Below are 22,025 nucleotides of genomic sequence, written 5' to 3'. Positions count from 1 at the left end.
GGCAGGAACAGCCTGGGGGTCACCCAGCCTTTGGGGTTTTGGTGGACCCTAAGTTGGCCATTAGTGAACAATGTATTCTTACCACTAAGAAGACTGATGGTTTCCTGGGCTGCATCAGGCACATGTTGACAACAGATCAAGGGAGTTGATCCTTCCCAGCGCTGGTGAAACCATGCCTGGAGTGCTGTGCAATAAGGTCCCCCTGAAGTTCCTCTTCTCCAGACTGACACATTCCTGTTCCTTCAGCTGTTTCCCACCACTCTTGACCAGTTGCCAGCTGGATTTAACTCCATTTGCTGTCACTCTCTGGGTCCCAACATTTAGGCAGCTCTTTACCCAGTGAAGGGTGTACCTGTCCAAGCTATAAGCTACCAGCTTTTCTAGGAGGCAGCGTCAAAGGCTTTACTAAAGTCCATGCATCAATAGCCTTCCCCTCATCCACCAGGCTGGTCACCTGGTCATAGAAGATTCGTTTGGTCAAGCAGGAACCTAACTTCTGTGAACCTGTGCTGGCTGGGCCTGATCTCCTGGTTGTCCCGCATGTGCTGTATGATCACACTCAAGATGACCTGCTCCTTAACCTTCCTCAATACCAAGCTAAGGCTGACAGACTTGTGGTTACCCAGATCCTTCTTTGAACCCTTCCTGTAGATGGGCATTGCACTGTCAAATCTCCCGTTGTCTCAGTTGACCAGGAATACTGACAAGTGATGGGAAGCAGCTTGGCAATCACCTCCCCCAGTGCCCTCAGATGGACACTATCTGCACTCAAGGACCTGTGACAGTCCAGGTTGAGTAGTGGGCTTCCATTTATGGGGTGTTTATTCTCCCCATCCCAGACTTCTAGGTCAGGGAGTAAAGTATGCTGAGAATAACTGGCTTGACTACTAAAGACAAGCAAAAAGGCATTGAGTACCTCAGCCTTTTCCTCATCCTTGGTGGTAATGATCCCCACCACATCCAATAAAGGATGGAGACTCACCTTGGTTCTCCATTTATAGAAGTGTACTACCATGGAGGGAAGTATCCAGTACCTGAAGGCATTAACTGTGCTGGAGGTGATTCACAGTGACCTGCACCTACATCTCCATCAGGTGCTCAGAGCCCTGTTTAGTCCGACCTCGGGTGTCTCCAGAGATGGGGCACCCATCACCTCACCACCCTTATTAGAAATCCTTCCTCCTTACATCCACTCTACATCTCTTCCAGTTTGAAGCCATTTCTCCCCATCCCATCTTTCTTACAGCCCCTGTAGATACTGACAGGCCGCTCTCAGGTCTCCCTGGACCCTTCTCCATGCTGACCAGCCCCAGCTCTCAGCCTGCCCTCATAGGAGAGGTGTTCCATCCCTTGGGTCATTTTTGGTCCACATCTCAGTACTTAAGACTCCACATCGACAATTGGCAGCATAGAGGCAAACCCATCCGGGCTGTGGATTCCAGCGCTTGGAATCGCATGGTGTTATTCACTATAACACTCCCCACGTCATTACGCCTGTAGCACTGCTATTACAGACCCATCCCCAGACCCAAGGGGGCGGCCCGGCGGGGCGGAGCCGGGCTCGGGGCGGTTGTGGGCCGGGCCGGAAGGGGCTGTTCTGGCGGCGGTGGTTCGCGGGTCTGGCCGCTTCCTGCCGCGGAGGAGGGTCGGTGCTGGGCCGGGTCGGAGCGACGGTGCGTCCCGTGTTAGTGAGCGAGTGAGCGGGTGTCGGTATTGCGGTGAGCCCCGCGCTGCTCGGCCTGAGCCGCCCTTTGATTCGCGTTTTATTCAGGGGGTTTGATGCGAGGCCTAAGTGTAGCCCGGCCGCGGTGGGCCGTGCCCCGGCTGCGTGCTGTGAGGCGGGGGAAGGCGGCGGGTCGGAGCGCGGCGTGCCCGGAGCTCGGCTCGGCTCGGAGGGGGTTGGTTCACGTAGGAAGAAGCAGCTGGAGCCATTTTGCAACTTCAGCCCGAAGTTCTGTCTCAAATGTGTTGGATGCGGGGCTCCAGAGTTGGGAGGGAGCCTTAAAGGCCAGCTAGTCCAACTCCCCTGCAGTGCATAAGGATATTGCGGCTCCATCAGGTGGCCCAGGGCCTGATCCAGCCTGGCCTTGAAAGTCTCCAGGGATGGGGCACCAACCACTGTGCCAGTGCCTCTCCGCCTTCACTTTTTCCTTGTATCCAACCTAAATCTACCCACAGTCAGCACTGTGCTGTGCCTTAGTTGCCAGCCTGCCGTCAGTCTCTGCTATATAGCGATGGAGATCCCCACTCCTGTCACTTGAGGCTTTTCATCCTTTGGTAGAACGATCCTAAGGGTTCTGATAGGCAGGCGAGCAGTTTCCTTTGATCCATGTGTTCCGTTTGCTTAACGAGTCATTATGCAGCTGTGGTGAAATGACTTTTAATGATGTGTATATTTCCATCTGCTTTAGCCTCTGCAGTCGAGACATGGTTAATCCAGGCTGCAAATTTTATAGCTGGATTAGAGCTTGAAGGCATATTAGGATGTGGATTTGATCAGCTCCGCTGTTGCAGAGTCAGGCTGAAGAGAGGAAGGAAGGCTCCTGTTTCACAGCATCACCGGTTTTCTTCTTTTTCTTCCTTTGGATTAGGTCTTGAAGCAGAGGGTAAAGGTTTCTCCTCGCGGTGCATGGACGGAAAGCCAATGCGCAGGTAAGATGGAAAACAATTGTCTCCTTTTAACCCCATGTAAGTAAATCCTGCACTGAGTTGGTCTCAGAAGTGCTGAGACCATAAAACCTCTTTTCCTTTAAAAGGAAAAGCCAAAGCTCTGGATAGGAGAGTTAGAGTGTAAGAGTTCATCTTGCTTCTGTGTGTTCAGTTCTTACAGGACCAGATGCCTGGCAGTGGATGTGCTGTTAGCAGAGGAGTTTGGAAGGCAATTTATTGTAATAATGCATTCTCCTCTGCCCCTCCTTGCTTAATGTATCCTAAAACCTGATATATAATTCCTTCTATGTTCTAATAGTGTGAAAGAAACAGTCTGGGAATAAAATAGAACTTGATTTCTGAGAAGGCATTACTTTTCGCTAAAGGAGTTTAGCTCCTCTGATGGGGTGAAGTCTTGGATGAAAAGGAGATTTCCTCTTCTAATTATGGATGCCAGCTGCCTCAGTTCTAATGAGCTGAAGATGCAACTGAAGTTTTAATTCAGGGAGTGCTTGCTGTGCCTGGATCAGAAATGTTCTGTTACCATCCCAGTAAATCAGCATGATGGCAGGTAGGCAAACAGGATTGCTTTTTCTGGTTGCTGTTCACTATTAAATGTGCCATAGCCAATCTTAGCAGCAGCTGTATTTCTGCACACAAGCTGTGTGGAAGCAGGGCTGCCTGAAGTTGTTGTTTTTCCCTTCAAATGATGTAGAGAGAACGTGTGCAAATAGCCTTGTCTGTACTTTGGGGTGTTAAAAGTTGAGAAGCTTTGCTAGGGGTAGTTCTGTAAGCATCAGCACGATGCTTTGCTTAAGCTACCGAGTACACCTTGGTCCATGATATGGACATCTCTGGGGCCATGTTATGTTAATCAGGTGCTTGTTTTTTTTGCTGTGACAAGAATGTGGTTTCGGGGCAAAAAGGAGTTAATCTGTGGCTTCTACAGCAAGTTCCTTTTTTCTGAGTGACATGTGAAGGACCATTCAGCTCCCTTCTATATCAGAGGCAGAGAATGGAAACATGGGGATCGTTAGGTGTTTGACTTTGTGGCCTTGGGTTTACCATGGCAGGTGTTCTGTCTGCTACTCGGGCTGGGATAGAGATAGCAGTGAGCAGCAGCACCAGGCTGAAGCAGCAAAGGTTTTCTGTTGTGGTGTTAACCTTGGATCTTCAGGCTTCTTTAACAACTCTCAGAGGCCAGATCTTCCAGTACCTTTTGTTTTCCTTCCCTCTGTGGCAAGCCAGTGCAGAGCAGGCTTGTTTGAGGTGCTAACATGGTCATTGCTTCTAAGCTAACCCAGATGCATTAGTAGACGTGGTGAGTTGATATAAAACATGTACAGCGTTCAGAGGATGGGGAGGGTGATTTGAATGGGGGGAAAAAACCTGCAGCTATTCTTGTCAAGACTGAACATCAGAGTGTTCTCTCCGTCACGAGCAGGATTTGTCTTGCATTAGCAATGAAGTGATTGTTGGGGCAGGCTGTTCTTGCTGTCAGGGAGCAGCAAGAGGAAACTGTTCTGCTGAAGACATCAGTGAGGCAGAGGAGTTCTTAGTGATGAAGGGTTTAATTCTACGGCACCAAAGTAAGGAGGGCAGAGCAGATATGGTGGCTGAGAGTTCTTTGGGTTTGGTGAGTGAAAGCGTAACTAAGCAATGTAAGTAGGGACTTGAGTACCAGATCACTGCTGCTCTCACTTTAAGCAATATAAGATAATAACGCGGTCAGGTTTATGTGGTGGTTTGCGTAACTCTGCATCACTGAGTGTGTTTTCCTAAGCCTTGTAACCTCTGTAAGAAAAGGAGTCAGTGGTATTTTTTACTAATGATTAGATCTTTAATTCCTAGAGTTTGGGTTGCTGTAAGTGAGCATTTCCATCTACTTGGTTGGTGCTGGTGTGGTAGACCAAATGAAAGGGCTTCGTCCTACTAGTTCTGTATGGCTTTATGCATGAAATTCCAAGCCAGGCATTGATAGAAATCGCTGCTGGTTTGATTCATCATCCCCATTTGCTACTCAAATCCTTTGCTCCTGAAATCCATTAAAGCAACGGGTGACTTTAGCTGATGCTTTCAGCCCGTTTTGTGTTCTGTTCTGTGGGCCGTAGGTCCCGTCAGTTATTTTCTTCTGCATTACATCAAGGCTTTCTGAAACCAAAAAACACAGGCCACCCTGACCTTAAAGTTAAGCAGCTCAGTGATGTTATCTGGAAGCATTTTTGTTAGATATCTATTCTTGGGTGTATAAATGGAGGTAGCGCTGCCTGTTTATTTCGCTGACCTAGTGTGGCAGACTGCCTGTGTTTCCATTTGTACTCCTCAGCAGTGTGCTAAGGAAGCCCATCTTTTGTCAGCCCTTTCTTAATCGCATTGTGTTTGCTGCTTTCCTCGGCCCTGCGTTTTAATGGAGGCTAATCCCAGCATATCTGCGTAGCTGAGCACCCGGCTTTTATCCTTCCAGCACACATTTCCTCCTCAATCCTCACCTCTTCTTAATCACCCTGTGTATGTGGGAGCAGCTCTGAGCTGTGGATGTGCTGGGAGATGGCAGCTAGCCTAGCATGTGAGAATCAAATGCTGCTTTCTGTCTTTTGCACCTCTAAGCTACTGAGTCATCGTTTCATTCTCTATGCATATATATGCATAATGCACACATAATGCAGTGAAGTTATTATCCTTGTGGAGACACAGGCTGGCGGTGTCCTTTTAATTCACACTTCTGTGCCTGTGTGCAGCAGCAGCCCACGGTGCTTAACGTCAAGCACCTGTCTTGATCCAGTATGGAAATTCCCAAACCCATCCATCACTTGCTTCTGCATTACCTAGAGGTAAGTTAGGGATGAATCAGGAATGGTAATTTGCTTATTATTCTTTTTTTTTCTCCAGCCATTCAGTTCTCTTTAATCATTAACCAGCCCCTTTTTCTTTTTCTTGGAGAAAGGAGGCTGGATACAATAGGCACGCTCAGATAAATAGGGATGGGAACAGTGCAGGAACGCCTGAGGTTCTTAATAACCAGCTTCCTTTGCAGCTAAAGATCTGTTCAGCAGTCAGATTTGGGGAGAAAAGCCTATTTTGGCCTGGCAAGGAATGGGGAACTACTGCCCAAATCTGGCCTTAGCACAATGAAATCCATGTGGTGTGCTTAGTGTGAGCTGGCCTGTATACTGGGGGGCTCTGTCGCTGCCTTCCTCCATCCCTAGATAGAGGGGTTAAGTTACTTACTGTCTGCTCTTAGCTGCTGGGGACTACCAGAGAAAGCCAATTAGGTCAATTAATCTTTAGCTAAGGTTTCTTGAGGTTTTTGTGAGGGTACCATTGAACTCATTGATGCTGCGAGGAGTGTTTGCCTGCATTTTATTGGGAGGAACTTTGCAGAGCTTTGGAATGCTGCAAAGTGAATTTGGATTGTGAGGGATATGAGTGGGTGGAGGGGAGCGGGAGGCAGTGTAACAGCAGAAGGGTTTGTCAGAGGTGTCAGGAAAGGAGAACAGCAATGGATGTATTATATATATTGTATATATATGTAACAAGTAAACAAGCAAGGCATTTCAAATGCAGAGGCTGAACTTGGATAAAGCACAGAGGGAGGCCCAGCTGGATCTGTGCAACAAAGATAGGAGGGAGAGGTAATGGTCTGAAGCAGCTGAATGCCATGATCAAGGAGAAAGCGTGGGGGGGAATGGGAAAACAGTCTGGGATGCCGGTAATTGGAACTGCTGCTGAGAGGCTGGTTTGCTTGTTGTTCGAAAGTGCACTTGACATAATAATGAGAGGAATGGATGCATGCTGCAAAACGCACTGAGCAATAGCAAAGCTGTCTCTTCTTTCACTCTTAGTATGAGCAAAGTGAGGTGGTGATAACTCCCAAATGCCAATGTACCAGAGGAGCTGGAAATGGATGTGTTGGCTCTCCCAGGCTCCCTCCAACAGCCAGCGGTGCTCACTGATTATTCACAGCTGTCAGCGCTCTGATTCTTCACTTGGTGTGTTGGTGGTTGTGAATATTTTGTTTTGACTTCCTTTCTGATTGGTCTCTTAATCCTGCTTGCCTGCTAGCTTGCAGGCCATCTAAAGCTACTGAAGTCCTCAGGATAGCTGTGTGTGTTCAGGTGTCAGTGCTGGACACCCCTATTCAATATGTAGGCAAAAGAATGGAGAAGTTTGGCTACATTGTATGAGTGCAATTATTTGCAGCAGAAAACTGACCAAACTCAAGTGGCAGTGGACAAATGGGATAACTTTCTTCGCTTTGAGCCTGTGAAATGAGGATAATATTTCTCTACCGTGCCAGGCAGTCATGAGGTTCAGTTAATAAATATGTACATGTGGTTGGACGTCGCTGTGGCATGTCATAAAAAGCATATAAAAATAGGTATAAGCCTGTTTCAAGCTGGCGTTTGTTTATTTCTGAGCAGACTTTGGTTTGAGACTGGTTCTTTTCACACTCTCATCTGGAGCTCTGGGCAGCATTGGTTTTGCCTGTGTGATTGGTGTGAAGTGTTGAGCATTGCTGACAGCTAGTGATGGATGAGTTGATGCCGATCTTCTTTTTGGCTTCTCCTGCTGCAGGTGTACCAGTACTCGACCAGGGGAGACCGGAATGGATGTGACCAGCCGATGCACACTGGGAGATCCTAACAAGCTGCCGGAAGGGGTGCCGCAGCCTGCTCGTATGCCTTACATCTCCGACAAGCACCCTCGACAGACTCTGGAAGTCATCAATCTTCTTCGGAAGCACCGGGAGTTGTGTGATGTGGTGCTGGTGGTAGGTGCGAAGAAGATCTACGCCCACAGGGTGATCCTGTCCGCCTGCAGCCCGTACTTCCGAGCCATGTTCACTGGGGAGCTGGCAGAGAGTCGACAGACAGAAGTGGTGATCAGAGATATCGATGAAAGGGCCATGGAGCTGCTCATTGACTTTGCCTACACCTCTCAGATCACTGTGGAAGAGGGAAATGTCCAGACCTTGTTGCCAGCTGCTTGCCTTCTCCAGCTGGCTGAGATACAGGAGGCCTGCTGTGAGTTCCTTAAGAGACAGTTGGACCCTTCCAATTGCTTGGGCATCCGAGCTTTTGCTGACACTCACTCGTGCCGTGAACTGCTGAGGATTGCTGACAAGTTCACCCAGCATAACTTCCAGGAGGTAAGAGGCCCCTCTGCTGAGGAGTTTAGAGAGCCGTGGTCTACTCCTACTTCGTGATTCTTTCCAAACCCTGCCCTCAGTTCTGCTGATAGAAAAGGACATCGGCCTCAGCTGGGGGAAGAGCGCCCTTACACGGCTGTGTTCTTCACTGTTGTTCTGTATATCATAAATACAGTCTGTAGCATTTCTTCTCTTGGAGTTCTGTGTTGAATACTGCATGGAAGGCAGGGCCACAGACACTGCTACTGATGCAGCTGCACTGTGGTGTACTGCAATATAGTGTTTGGGATTTACATGATTGGAGGGAGAAGAGAGTCTTAAAGTGAGGGTAATATATGAGAAATAAAAATGTGCTGAGTGTAGGGATTGGGAGCATGAGGGAACTGGGAAAGCATATGGCTGTATCAAGTGAAGTCTTCAATTCTCTTGCTATACAGCAGCACGAGGGTTTTGCATTTATTATTCAGCAGAAGCTGGACAGCTCGATGTGAAAGGAATTCACGTGGTATTTTGTGGCTGACCTTCATAAACTCAAGTCTCTTTTTGCTTTTCAAAGTCTCCATAGGAAAATGTTTTGGGGTGCCAGCTACCAGTTCAGGGAAGGATCAGCATAATAAAGGATTACCTAAGCAATACCCAGAGAAGAGTGAGTCTTTACTTCATTCTTACACCCAGATGCAGAAGAGAGCCTGACATTTTTAAGTGGTATCTTTCCTGAGCCCTAGTTGGAAGGGTAAGAATTCACATGTGTTGGAAGCAGTTGCTCTCTAGGGGTGCTCTCAGCATGAAGGTGTGTTCCCCTAGCAGGGGGATTTCTCTTGCCCTTTCCAGAAGCTGCTCTTCTATCCACTGGGACAGGCAGCTTGGTGCAGAGAGACCCTTTCTTCCCACCTGTGAAGTCCTTTCCGAAGGCAGTGGTGACTCCAGGATGGAGTACTGATGCTAATTCAGTTCCCCCAGAGAAGTGGTGGTGTGTGATTGATTGCAGCTTGCACACACTTGTTTTCCCTGCAGGAAGCAGATTGGGATTGTATTAATTTCAGTCAGGTAGTACTTGAGAAAATTATGAGGAGAAGCAAACACAATTGAACATGACTGTTGGACACCTTGAAGACAATACTTGATATCTGATTGTAGACACATAACACCAGCTTACTCTAGAAGTTGAAATTAAATATGACTTCCCTGGCCATGAAGGCAGAATTTGCTATTTGAAAGCTTGTGGTTTTTTTTCCTCTAGAACTCAGTGGTTTCCCAAAAGCTCCACAATCAAAGCCCTGTGTTGAGCTGTCCATGTGATGTGCTGTGTGCTTGCTCTGCATTTCTTTTCCTCTGCAGTTTTTCCTTGGGAGCAGGATGGTAACCAGATGGTTGTTTATTTTCAGTACTTGGTGGTTATAATGGTTAGAGCCGCATTCTTATTATTACATGAGTAGGGCATGCTTACAAGCCTCTAAATAACGTCTTGACAGTGTAACACTGAATGCTTTAGTGTTAATACTTGCAGCTGGCTGTCAAGAGCTGCCTGCTGAGGGGTTCTTTTCTTGCACAGTCCCTCAGAGATGGCTTTCTGTGTTAGTTCTCCCTGTGAAAGCACACATCTAGAAAACACTCTCCTCTTTAAAGATGATGCAAATTTTGAGTTAATGAAACCACTTAGATTAGGTCACTGTTTGTTTGGCCTGGACAGGTTCTGATGTCCTGCTCAGTATCCAAGAGTTCAGCTGCTCTTCATCCCTAATGATCTCCCCTTTCCATTCTGCTGTTTCTCTGCAGCCAGTGTTAATGGTGCTCATTGCTGGGCTCGTGTTCTGCACTGCCATTACTTTCCATCCGGAGGGTGGTGATCCCTTACCAAGGGGAAGGAGATAACTGATAGAAAACATGTACTCCAATGTACGGTCACCGTTCCCCTGAACTGACAAGGAGAAACATGAGATGGGAATTTCCTGAATGGCAGTGTCAAGTATTAAGCAGTAGGCATCAGGCCAGCCCATGCAGTTACTTCAGATGCAGGCTGACTTCAAACGCAGGCTGAATTGCTTCATATCCTCTGCTGTGCTAACCTCTACTTCTACTAATTGTTTTATATATACTATATGAAGGGGGAAAAATCCACATAGGGATGAACAAGCTGTACTTAGACTCAGGTGCTGACTCTATCTGCAAGTGTAATTGCTGTTAACATAGTAGAATTATTATGAGCACAGAATCTTTCATTTATGCTGCAGACCACAGCATAAGTCATGAAGTTCTAACATGGTCATAAATTACACGGACAAGCTGATACTCAGTTGTTTTATGTCAGTGAACCACTCAGATGACTGGCTGTGAGCTATGGGCTGGCAGTGCTTGTGGGGAAGCTGAACTGATGGGTTAAGCAAGCAAAACTCTGCTAAGCAGCTTGCAGCCCCAGCACGTGTTCTCAGGGCTGTGTGCTGGGAGTGTGGCAGCAGCTGAGGCCTCCTGTGGAGCTGGTCACTATCTTGAGTGCTGAAGGAATTAATGTGCTGGCAGATTGGCAGCAGCTTGAGTTTCACAAGGGATGAGACCTGAGGGCCTTCAGAAGCTCTGATTCCTTCTTAAGCGCCTTTGGACCCACACGTGCTCTACGCACGTATTTAAAACAATTGAGAGATGATCAAATGAATCCATCTCCTTGTCCAGAAATATGTTCTGTTCTGCCAGAAACAGGCATTCAGCTTTTGGTAGCTTGTCTCTGAGACTTCTTATTTGTCTTCTGCTTTGGATTGCTTGAGTACAGATCCTCCCTATTCTGATGCTGCTTTATAGGTTACACAGGACAAGCAGGAAGGCTGACTGTAAAGCCATGCCTTATTCTTCTTGAGTTTTGAAACCTGACCAGTGTGTTCTGTGATTTAACCCTTTAAAACGATTCTATGGAAACCTTTTTATGCCTCTTTGGTGTGTTTTTAGGGTCTGCATTTCATAGCCAGCCTGTCATGTGTTGATGGCAAGATAGTGATGGATAGTGACTCTTTGATGGATCAGCCCATTGGACTCTGCTTCAAGTGGGCCATCTGTCCTTTAGAATTGCACTGAGAAACAGAAGTGGGAATGGTTCCGGTGCTTTGGCCACTATCCTCATTTGTGTTTTCTGTTTAACCAGGTCATGGAGAGTGAGGAGTTCATGCTGCTTCCTGCCAATCAGCTCATAGACATTATATCCAGCGATGAGTTAAACGTTCGCAGTGAAGAGCAGGTGTTCAACGCAGTGATGGCCTGGGTGAAGTACAGCATTCAGGAAAGAAGACCTCAGCTGCCACAGGTAATAATGAGCATGGTGACATTCAAGACCCCTTTTATCCAGGAGAAGAGTAATGAGGGCTGACAGGGCAATGCAACAGCAGTGTGATGGTTTTGAGTTCATGCAGCTCCACGATAGTTTTGTCTTCCTCCTGTGTTAGAAGGTTGGCATTGTCCCTTCATCTGAGCTGAATGATGCAGCCACTAGACCTTCTAATAGGGGCTTTATTGAATTGTTTCCAGGCAGGGCTTTCCAAACTCGATTGTTCCAGTGGTCTGGCCAGGCATGGTGGCCTGGATTGCTTTGAGTGTCGTACAAAAAACAGTGGGTAAGGAAAAGCTCGTCTTCATTTGAGGTGCATCTTTAAGCTCTGCTGTTTGATTTATGCCTCAGCCCTCAGGTTCTTATCCTGGAGCTTGTCAGAATGGTTTTGTTGAAATGCGGTGTTTCATCTAAGCCAAGTCATTTCACAGAGAAGCACCCATTCTGACAAAGCTGTCAGCTGCAAAGCCTCTGAAGTCTCAGGCTTTTTGATCAAAAGAAGCGAGTGCCTGTCCTGATGTTTCTTCTTTGGAAATACAGATACTAAATGCAACTATATTTAGTGGAAAGCTTCTGAAAATTGTTTAAAAGCAAACAAAAAAAATGCTGCTGTCCTCAAGCAAGCTTTTCTTAATGGCTTTAAAACTGTATGTCTTTTCAGGTCCTTCTGTCTGTACCTTCTTGTGCCTATTATCATTATTAGCCAGTATTTGTATATTTTTTTTTTCCTCCAGTTTCTTTCTGTTTGGGGATTTACAGCTTATCTCCAGTATTGTTCCGTTCTGTGTTGCAGGTCCTCCAGCACGTTCGCCTGCCACTGCTGAGTCCCAAGTTTCTTGTGGGTACAGTGGGCTCTGATCCTCTTATTAAGAGCGATGAGGAATGCCGGTAAATCTCCTTGCTGAACTACAAGATTTCATTCTATTAGGGAGCCTTACTGACATCTATTTGCAGAAACTGCTTGTTTGTTAGTAGTGAATGGGTAATCTCTCTCCCAACTTGTTTTTTTGCATTTCTTCTCCTCCTTGTTGCAAGACAACACGTTATTTCTTTGAATAATATTGGTAGCATGCCCTAGAGGAATCCCATTCTTTTAAAGGTGCTTTTTTCCTGTGAAATAGCAGAACTAGAGTACACAGGTTGACTTCTGGTTTAAAAAAAATACTGTGCATTGTTTTCCATTTCACTTTTCTCTGTAGTCGGGGCCTTTCCTTCCAGATTACCACTTGTATGGCATTGATTCATAATCTCAATATGATGTAAAGTAATTGCCATATGCAAAACATCTTGACTTCGATAGCTGGACAGATTCCAGATGTAGTCTTTTTCCTGCATTGCTAGTGGAAGGAAGCTGCCACTTCCTTCCCTTGTGGTATAAGTCACACCTTTCTAATTCTTGTGGAGTTGTACATTATCTGTAAAGCACACGTTTTTCCTAGTTGTGCTTAATGTTGGAAAGTTCCAGGGATAAGCTAAACAGTTTTTCTCCTGAGTAAGCAATCATACTGACCAAATTCACTTTTAGAGGGAAGGGGACCTTCTTTTCTGCTTTGTTTTATTCAAGGGTTTGATATATTAGGATTAGACCAGATGATAAGTTGTTAATGGATGGACAGTGTGAGCTGGCCAGAGCGCAAGAAGAAAATATTCATCAGAAAGATACTATCTCCATCTGTTGGTCACGCGTGTATTAGATATTTGTGTGCTTTTCAGTTCCTGTTTTGTTCCAAGGCAAAACCACTGATGCTTAAGTTTTAGTTTGAGGCAAACTGGTTTTTCTTTTTTAATACAGTAAGCCCAAGAAATCTCAACACCTTTTTTTAATCAGTCATTACAGCTACTAATATCTAATACTAACTGCAGTCAGAAACTGATGCTGAGCTACCGATGTCTTGATTCATGCTTTGTCCTTTGACCAGTTTCAAGTGAGCTTTGGGAATTCGTATTTTCCTTTATTGTGCAGGGATTTAGTGGATGAAGCCAAAAACTATCTCCTGTTACCCCAAGAGCGACCGCTGATGCAAGGACCACGAACTAGACCACGCAAACCCATCCGCTGTGGAGAGGTGCTCTTTGCAGGTGTGTACAGCTCCTGCTGCCTTCAATGACGAGATTCAAATCTGTTTTCCTGGTGATCGTTTTTTTTTAAACGTAATCTTTTTAGCATCTTTCTGAATGACTTGTGCGTTAGTATTTGGAGATTTGAGTCAGCTTGTGCTTCCTCACATGTGTGATCTCTTTGGTGGTATCAGGACTTCCAAGTGTAGGTTAATTCTCTTGAAAATCAAATTCTGCTTTCTAATTGTAATCCTCAGAATGATGAACTCTGAGAGATGAAGCAACTGCGTCAAGGCTGCTGAAGTGCAGGGGGGTTATTTGTGCAGGCACATGTGCAGTATGTGTTCTTGTTGTGTTACTGTGATGCTATTTCTTGCCCTTGGTCCCAACAGTGGGGGGCTGGTGCAGCGGCGATGCGATCTCCAGTGTGGAACGATATGACCCTCAAACCAATGAGTGGAGGATGGTGGCTTCCATGAGCAAAAGGCGCTGCGGTGTTGGTGTCAGTGTTCTGGATGACCTTCTGTATGCAGTGGGAGGCCATGATGGTTCCTCTTACCTGAACAGTGTAGAAAGGTAGGTCTTCATAAGGCCAACACACAGAATACTAACTCTGAATTCTTAAACTTGGGTGCCAGCTTTGTTTTGCCAGCTGTTCTGGGGCTTTTTTCTCCTGCTGAAGGCCTGAGATTTATATTACTTGTTATTTATTTCAATATGTACTGGTTTACTGCTGAACTGGGTCTTCACATGTCCGGCTTGTGTCGTTTACTCTTGGTTTAATGAAACAAGACATAGTCTTTGGTGTAAGGAGGAATTATGAAGAGGTGGGTCTGGTTGTAGTTGGTGGGAGGAGTGTGATCCAGCTTAACACTCTTTGTGGTTGCTGGTTTGTTTCTAATGTTGTTAAGGAAGGTCGAGTTGTAGTATGCATTACTTCAATGGTGAGGGAAAGCATCCTGGAATTTCATTGCAGCGTGGTAACTACAGGATTAAGGAACATTGTAAACACACAGAAAGAAGATAGGGTACTTCTAGGCCTGTGAAAGACAGAAGTCAAACAAGCTGTGTCAAACTTCATGTTTCTGGAAGCAGCATAGTGCAGTCTGCCTGCCTACAAGCCATATGACTCATGCACTCCAAATCTCTTCCCTCTAACCCAATGAGCTATATAGATATTCCTCCCCTTCTTTGCACTGTCTCTTCTCACATCATAATCTTAAGTCTCCCAAATCTTGCACTTTTCTACTACACACCATTGTTCCTTGCCTCTGGGTTCCCACACTGGTCTGGTTCCTTTGTCTTTATTAACAGGAGCAGGTTTAGTGCTGGCTTGTGTGAGCTCCAGAGTATGTCCAGCAGAGTAACTCTGGCTGCTGCTCTTTGCACAGACACAAGTTAGTGCATGTCAGCCAGTCCCTGGTAATGTGCTTTCTTACAAACCTCAACCTTTGATCTTCAGTTTGAATCATCTGTGCTGCAGTTTGAACATCCCTGCAATTACATGTGCTGCATGCATTGCATAATTTTGGAATTATTTGTTCAACTTATAAATAGCTGCGTTGCAGTTCAGACTCAAGATGGTTGAATTTTCCTACTTTTCAAACTTGGAAAAGTCTGAAGCATAGATATAAACTTATGCTGTTTTCCTAGGTACGATCCAAAGACCAATCAATGGAGCAGTGATGTGGCCCCCACCAGCACCTGCAGGACCAGTGTTGGAGTAGCAGTTCTTGGGGGCTACCTTTATGCAGTGGGTGGCCAGGATGGTGTCTCTTGCCTCAACATTGTGGAAAGGTACCTAGGTTTTTAAGAACAAAATTAAAAGAGAAAGAAAAGGGAGCATGGGAGGAGGTAAATGTACAAGTCCTATGGGGATTTTTCTTTGGGGAGAGGAAGATCAGCCTTTTTACCCCTTTTGTGAAGATGTTGACATTTCAGTGAGCTTTGATGTTTATTCTTCTGCCAGGTACGATCCCAAGGAAAACAAATGGACTCGAGTGGCTTCCATGAGCACCAGACGCCTGGGGGTTGCAGTGGCTGTTTTAGGGGGCTTTCTCTATGCAGTGGGAGGCTCTGATGGAACTTCTCCTCTCAATACAGGTAAACCTTTTGCTGTCCCTCATTTCTGTCAACATTTGTCATGATCCTGTTTGTTGTCTTCAGTGTCTCCAGATGGCAGCTGAATATCTTGATGACCAGTCAGCTGCATGTTTTCTCCTTCAGATGGGATTTTGTTATATGGTAATTAATATATGGTAAATGTATAGGCTTGTGAACCACCATTACCTGTATCTGTGTGTGTTCATGTATGGTTTTTCCCCTTTGGTGCTGCATTTGGCACGGTAATGGTGATCATTTTGTAACACTGCCATCTCATTCTTGAGTGAAGATGCTTTATCTGATTGATTGACTCCGTAGGATTAGAGATGAGAAAAGCAAGCTCTCTATGGAAGGAAAGCATTAGAATGATAGAACAAATCAGTACATCCTGTTTTTGCTGTGTGGACACTGCAGTGTCTTTACAGATTGAGCAATATTTCGGGTGCTGATACAAAAGTGCTGACCTCCACTGCTTGCCAACCTTGTCCCCAACGATATATCATTTCCTCTGCAGTGGAACGATACAATCCTCAGGAGAACCGCTGGCATACGATTGCACCCATGGGGACGAGGAGGAAGCATCTGGGCTGTGCAGTGTACCAAGACATGATATATGCTGTTGGAGGCAGAGATGACACGACAGAGCTTAGTAGTGCTGAGAGATACAACCCTCGAACCAACCAGTGGTCTCCTGTTGTGGCCATGACGTCCCGACGGAGTGGAGTGAGTTTGGCTTGTTTTGCTTGCTTATGCTATCTGTTATCACATGGGAACGGCAGGGGATAGAGCATTATCGTGTGAGATTTCCCTCTTGCTTCATCTGTATCTTTCAGAATAGCAGCAGAGAGGTAGATGTTTCCAAAGGGGTCGTGCTTACTAAAAAAGTAAGACTCAAGAATGGGGTGGTAGTTGTGTCATGGCATGGACATCCAGTTGTTTGAATTTCCCTTTAAAATAGTTTTGGTCCCTTATACTGAGGAGTTGAATAGAGGATGTGTTCAGCTTCTTCTGAAGTAGTCGTACTTGGTATATGATGGTATTAGAGAACAGTATTAAAATCAGCACTTTATGTGAGTTAGGAGGTAAACAATCTTACCTGCACAGAAAAAAGAGCTGGAAAATGTAGATACAAACTTGTAGCTAAGCCCTTTCATTGCCTTGATGTGTGTGGGAATGGGGTTTTTGGGCTTTCAGATGGAATGTTGTCTCTCTTCCACAAATCCAATGGGTATGGAGAGTGACAGCATGTTTTCATCGACACCTAATCTTCCTACTTTCTGTAGGCATGTGAACAAAAGATTAACGTAGCGTTTTAAGTAGTCATCGTGTTTAGGCAGATGCAAATGTTATGAATATTTATCATTGGATACTGAATTACATAGTAAAGCAAAGCATGGATTCATTCTGTTTGCATGTTAGTATTTCAGTGTCTGGTGAGGCAAGTGTGAATCATAACAAGTACTGGTTTGGGGAGCAGAAAAATATGTGTTTCCTTCCTCAAAGCATTTAGTACGCTGTTCAACACTGTCCTTTCCAGTTACCAATTAAGCATTGAGGAATTATGAATTCCTCCTATGTAGAAATTCCTCAACAGATGCAGCTGCATGTGCAGCCGTCTTGAGTTTGTTCTAAGTACTTCAGAACCCAAATGAGGGCTGTATTGCCATGTGTTCTTATTTTTGCTGTTAGACTGCTATGTTTTCACCAGAAGTGATCTGCCTAAACCACACAAATGTTTGAGGTTTTTGTGATTCTTGTGCTTCTGCAGGAAGATAAAGGAGAAAGACTGAAAGCCAAGCTATTCACAGATGTTCCAAGCCACAGCCTGGGAGGAGCAAGCTGTGTAGAATTTATGTATGGTTCTCCTCCAGGTTAAGCAGTCATTACAAGCTATAGGTTGGTAGATGTTCCGGAGTATGTGTTATAATTTGTCAGGATGTCTAAACTAGGGTGTGATATGCATTGGCTGGACAAAGACTTGTGTTCTGAGGTATCTGTACCTACTGAAGCAGTTCCAGCTCTTGTAGTCACTAATAAGGGGAACCTTCTGCTTTTACTGTCATACCTCTGCTTTGAGATACATATTTAGCTCTTCATATCTTGTTATTTGAAACCCAGTGCTCGGATTGTGTGGCATCTTGTACCAGTCTGTCCTAGTTAAATGCATTTTAGGCTGTTTTGTACTTTTTTCCCCCCCATAAATCTCTATTGCAGCTTGACTTTCTCCAAACATGGTCCATGATTATTAATATTTATTTCACTCGTTATTTTCAGGGATTGCATTCAGAACATGTCTTTTCAGCAAGTAGCTAAGCTGCTGTGATGGTTGTTTTACAGGTTGGCCTTGCAGTGGTGAATGGACAGCTCATGGCAGTGGGAGGATTTGATGGCACGACGTACTTGAAGACCATTGAGGTGTTTGATCCAGATGCTAACACATGGAGGTAACTGATAAGTTTGTGAAACAATCAAATATCAATCTCCAGATGTAGCTGCTGCCACCCAGCTGGAGCTGGCCCAGCAAATTAGATCAGTGCCATACAGCTTGGTGCAGCAGCCAGCATAAATTTCATGCTGTAAATTCCTGGTTAGCATGAAGCTGTACAAGGATCATATTTTGAAAAACTGGGAAGGCACAGGAGCTTTGTATGGCTGTCCTGCCTGTTATACCTGAAACATAGTTCCGTACTGAGAAATAACTATGCAAAGGAGTCACTTGCTGCTCACTAACCTTTGTGGCAGGCTTGTCTTGCCACAGTGCTGCTGCCTGACTGCAAAAGCCTTCCATAACAAGATGACTTCTCTGTTTAAATATGAATGGAAGTTGAATGCTGGTAATATCCCATTGTTACTTACCTACTGCACTCCCATGCCCATGACTAGTTGAGAAACATTTTCTTGTAAGTTTCTGCTTGGAAAACAAATTCCAGGTAGGTTTCTGAGACCTAGAGAAAATAGGCAACATAACAAGATAGTGAGGAAAATGTTCTTCCATTTTAAGTGCCACTTTTGAATTTGGAGGCGTGAGCCACGCTGAAAGAGGTTTGCCCCTTGTGTTTATTTTGGGCTGAGTCTCTTCTGCTTCCTGATAAAGCAAGCTGGCCTGTAGAAGGAGTTCATAGTCACAGTGTAGAAACCATCCTACTCATTTTTGGCTTTCAAGCTGAGGCTCTGAGCTCCACATTTTTCTGGAGAGGCAGAACACTTTGAGCATATGATGTTCTTTTCCCTTTAAATCTGTAAGGCAGCAATAAGATTTTCATCTGATTCACGAGATAAGAGAAATCACAAAATTGATTGAAAATGTATGCTGAAAAGTTGTATTCCTCACTTCTTTTCTAGCCTTAACTACACTTAAAAGCAATTATCTTTATATTTATTCCCAAATCTAATTAAAGTTTCAGTCTTGCTGCTTTAGTAATCTGGAGGGAGTAGAGGGGCACAGAGAGCAATTAATGTCCTTATTCCTTCTGGTTTAGTAGTACCAGTAGATTAATCCCTTTCTGCTGAGATGAGCTTGTCACAAGGAGCAGTGGTGGATCTTCCCCTTGTCTGCTGAGCTATGGTCTGAATTCAGAATAGCTGATGATCATCTGGTTTAGCAAAGAAAAGGAAGACTTCTTATACTATTAAGGGCTTCTTTTTGTGTAGCTCGACCTAAGAAATTCTTCTGATATCATTTGTTAATCCCAGATTGCATTGGTGAGAGTAGTTTGAAGAACTTGCTTCTCTGTTTTCTGCCAGCAGACTTCAGTGGCACAGAAGAGAGTTATGCAGCTGAAGCAAGTAGGATCCTGGAGTCTGTAGGGATCAGATTTCCATATAAAACACAGGCACCGTTTCAGTAACATACCTTGGAGAAGCAGATGGTGCTTGGGATGTGTTACATCTTGGTGGATCAGGGTATTAGAAATGTAAGAGAAATCAGTTGGCTTGGAAATAGCAAATCTGTACTTGATCCAGTGCTATCCAAAATGTAGCCCGAGGTCAGCTACCTGTGAAATTGGTTTTCATTTCTTATCTTGCGCACAGCAAGGCAGGGAGAAAGCAAGTGATAACTGAAACAACAGGAAGCAAGCAGGTTCTGTTTAGAGGGAGAAAGGCATGAGCTAATATGAGTGTTTACCCTGGAAGTCCGTAAAAAGGCAGCTGCTCTGCTTCTAACTTGTCACAGCCCACTTTAACCAGGTGTTAACAGTGGTGTAGCTATGCTTACAGAGGCTGATTTGATCGTTCCCGTGGTGGTTTAATGAAAGAGCTGGAGCAGTGTTCCTACTGAAGCCTTGTCTTTGCAGGTTGTACGGAGGGATGAACTACCGGCGGCTGGGAGGAGGAGTAGGCGTTATCAAAATGACACACTGTGAATCTCATATATGGTAAGCAGCAAGAGAGAGGGAGACCCCCTGCTTGTCATTCCTAGAACAACTGAAGAGACTTATTGACACTGGACTCTTTGCAGCTCTAGTATGAACGGTCTAGACCTGATGTAACACTTTGCCAGTGACTCTTTCTATGGAACTATAAATATGACTTCTGTGAGAGTGTGCCCAATGGGAGACCACATTGTCAGACTCCAGGGAACCACCGGACAAAAGTAGAAGTGTTGCTTATGTCCATACATTTTCCTAACTAGTCTACGATTCTGAATAAACCAAACTGTACAATTCACTGCAGCATAAGTAATGCCAGTGCACAGGCTACAAGCTACACAATGGGAGTCTGGCAAGGAGAGTTTCCTGCCTTTCCCTCCCACTGTGAGCATTGGATGTGGCAGCTGTGTTGGTGGGTGAAAGAGGAAGGTGATACAGAAACCATTGCTTTTGCCTTATTTACAGAGAGCTTCGACAAACAAGTACTTGACCTGCAAGGTGCCACCTTTGCACAGAAGCTTTCCTGTGCACAGAGTATATTTATTTTTACATTTAATTTGTATCACATCTTTTCTTTGTATCGCTCACAGTGATGATTCCAGCTTTTTATATACATATATATGTGTGCATATATATGTATTTCATATATATGTATATGTGTGTGTGCAATTTGAGTTTTAATGAGTTGATGGTTATGGCAGGGCTATGTCCTGCAGGTTATTGTGGTTCCAATCCCGGTGGTATGTAGCTGTGTCTCAGAGTACAGGAGAGCTGTGGGTACCCTGAGTATCTTTTCAGTCTTGCTGAAGGCAAGAGGTAGAACTGGAACTCTCATCTATCGACTGAATCAGTGAAAGGCCACAAAAGAAGGTGAGAGTGAAAAGGATTTCATATGATGCCTTTTTACTGTACAGTGTATGGTACAAAAGTCCAGCTTTTGTCTCTCACCTCCTCTGTATATGAACCTAGAAACAACTAGCTGTTGCTTATTTAAGTCTTTCTCATATATTCAGCAGGCAACAGCTTCTCTGAAGCTGGTAGGCAGGTATCATCTGTTATAGTTCTGGTTAGCCTAGATCAACACTCACTTCTCAGGTTCTTGATAGAATGGCAGACCTGCAATCGAGTCAGCTCCTGCTGTGAAAATTGCTTAGACCAGCATCACCTTAACTGCCCTCCTGTCACTCATCTGTCTCTCTAGAATTCCCATTGTAAAACAGTGACCACAATGAGATGGTGCACTCTCTTTCAATGATTGGTTTAAAATGCACTTCCTCTGTTCCTGCCTAGAACAGGGAAAGGTCTGAAATCTTGGAAGGGAGGCACTGTTTGCTGGCACCGTGAATTACTGTCATGGTTTGGCAAGGGCAGATGTACCCAGGGTAGGGGGGGATTAAGGAGGAGCTGTAGACTCAAAGGTTCTGATATGTTTGTCTGTACTGAAAGGACCTGTTGCACCTGGATCTGATTTTAAAAGGACTGTGAATTCTTGAGATGAAGGCAGTGCTGACATCTTCAGTTCTCATCTTCGTCGTTTGATTCGTGTCACAGCATTTTAATGTGCTTGAATATAGTAGAAGTTACACTACCGTAATAAATGGGTCATTAAAACTTTATAAAAAAAAAAAAAGCTCCTTTTCCCCTAAAAGTTGTTATTTTTACGTTTACATATGAAGATCATTTGCACCTTTACAAGGAAAACAAGTATTCTGTAAACAAATGTTTACATTTATCATTGATGCTTTTTTCTAGCATGAGTAACTTGTATAAATAGTGCTATCTTAATAAATTTCTTCTATGCTATTCTTTGTTTGTGAGCAGTGGATTATGGTTTTGTACACTTTGTATAGATATAGTGGATAGGAATGCCACCTTTTTCAGGTAATGGTCAAAGGGGTTTACAAACTGCTGCCATTTGGTGCTACCTTCACTTACCTTGAAGTATGTGCTTCAGAACCAGTGTTTTTTTTCTTCCCTGGAAGAAAGTAGCTGCATGATCTTGCCAAATCCAGCTCTGCTGCCTTCTCTGCAGATGCTGAGGGCTGTAGCACAGATAAGCATGTAATAAGGAAGGGGAAGTAGTTCTTCATTCTGCCACTACTCTACAGGCAGCCCATGGTAGATAACATGGTTTTAGCACACAGCTAAGCACTAATCTGAAAAGCAGAGCATGCTGCTGGGGTGTTCTCACAGGGTTTTAGGTTCTGTTCTGAAGGCTGTGTTGAATTTAGCAGTTACTTACGCAAACTGTCGGAGCAGAACTTTTGATCTTGAAAATGACTAATGGGTTAATCTTAAATCAAATACAGGTCTGCTTACCAGGCCATTCCTCTCAGTCAACATAACAAACTTTGTTTCTGAAAGAAAACTAAAGCAACAGAACTAA

The 22,025-nt window shown here is 44.7% G+C and overlaps 1 protein-coding gene across 5 annotated transcripts; it reads left to right on the top strand.

The window, feature by feature from the left end:
- The first annotated feature begins 1,553 nt into the window (after nucleotides 1-1,553).
- KLHL20 (kelch like family member 20) lies at nucleotides 1,554-21,444 on the top strand. 5 transcript variants are annotated; one of them, XM_015869708.2, is made up of 12 exons: nucleotides 1,554-1,673; nucleotides 2,592-2,652; nucleotides 7,225-7,798; nucleotides 10,929-11,087; nucleotides 11,902-11,996; nucleotides 13,072-13,187; nucleotides 13,559-13,742; nucleotides 14,820-14,963; nucleotides 15,136-15,269; nucleotides 15,784-15,992; nucleotides 17,607-17,713; nucleotides 19,565-21,444. In XM_015869708.2, exons 2-12 carry the CDS (start codon nucleotides 2,630-2,632, stop codon nucleotides 19,647-19,649), a joined length of 1,830 nt encoding a protein of 609 aa, XP_015725194.1. In that variant the 5' UTR covers nucleotides 1,554-1,673; nucleotides 2,592-2,629; the 3' UTR covers nucleotides 19,650-21,444. The 5 variants fall into 5 exon arrangements, with proteins under 5 accessions (XP_015725194.1, XP_015725197.1, XP_015725193.1 ...); XM_015869711.2 differs by having other exon boundaries at nucleotides 1,560-1,688; XM_015869707.2 differs by having other exon boundaries at nucleotides 1,565-1,718.
- Nucleotides 21,445-22,025: the final 581 nt, after the last annotated feature.

This window comes from Coturnix japonica, chromosome 8 (assembly GCF_001577835.2).
Source record: "Coturnix japonica isolate 7356 chromosome 8, Coturnix japonica 2.1, whole genome shotgun sequence".
In the NCBI taxonomy this organism is placed as follows: Eukaryota; Metazoa; Chordata; class Aves; order Galliformes; family Phasianidae; genus Coturnix; species Coturnix japonica.
Note: the sequence above shows the minus strand (reverse complement) of the source record. Positions and strands in the feature narration are given on the sequence as shown.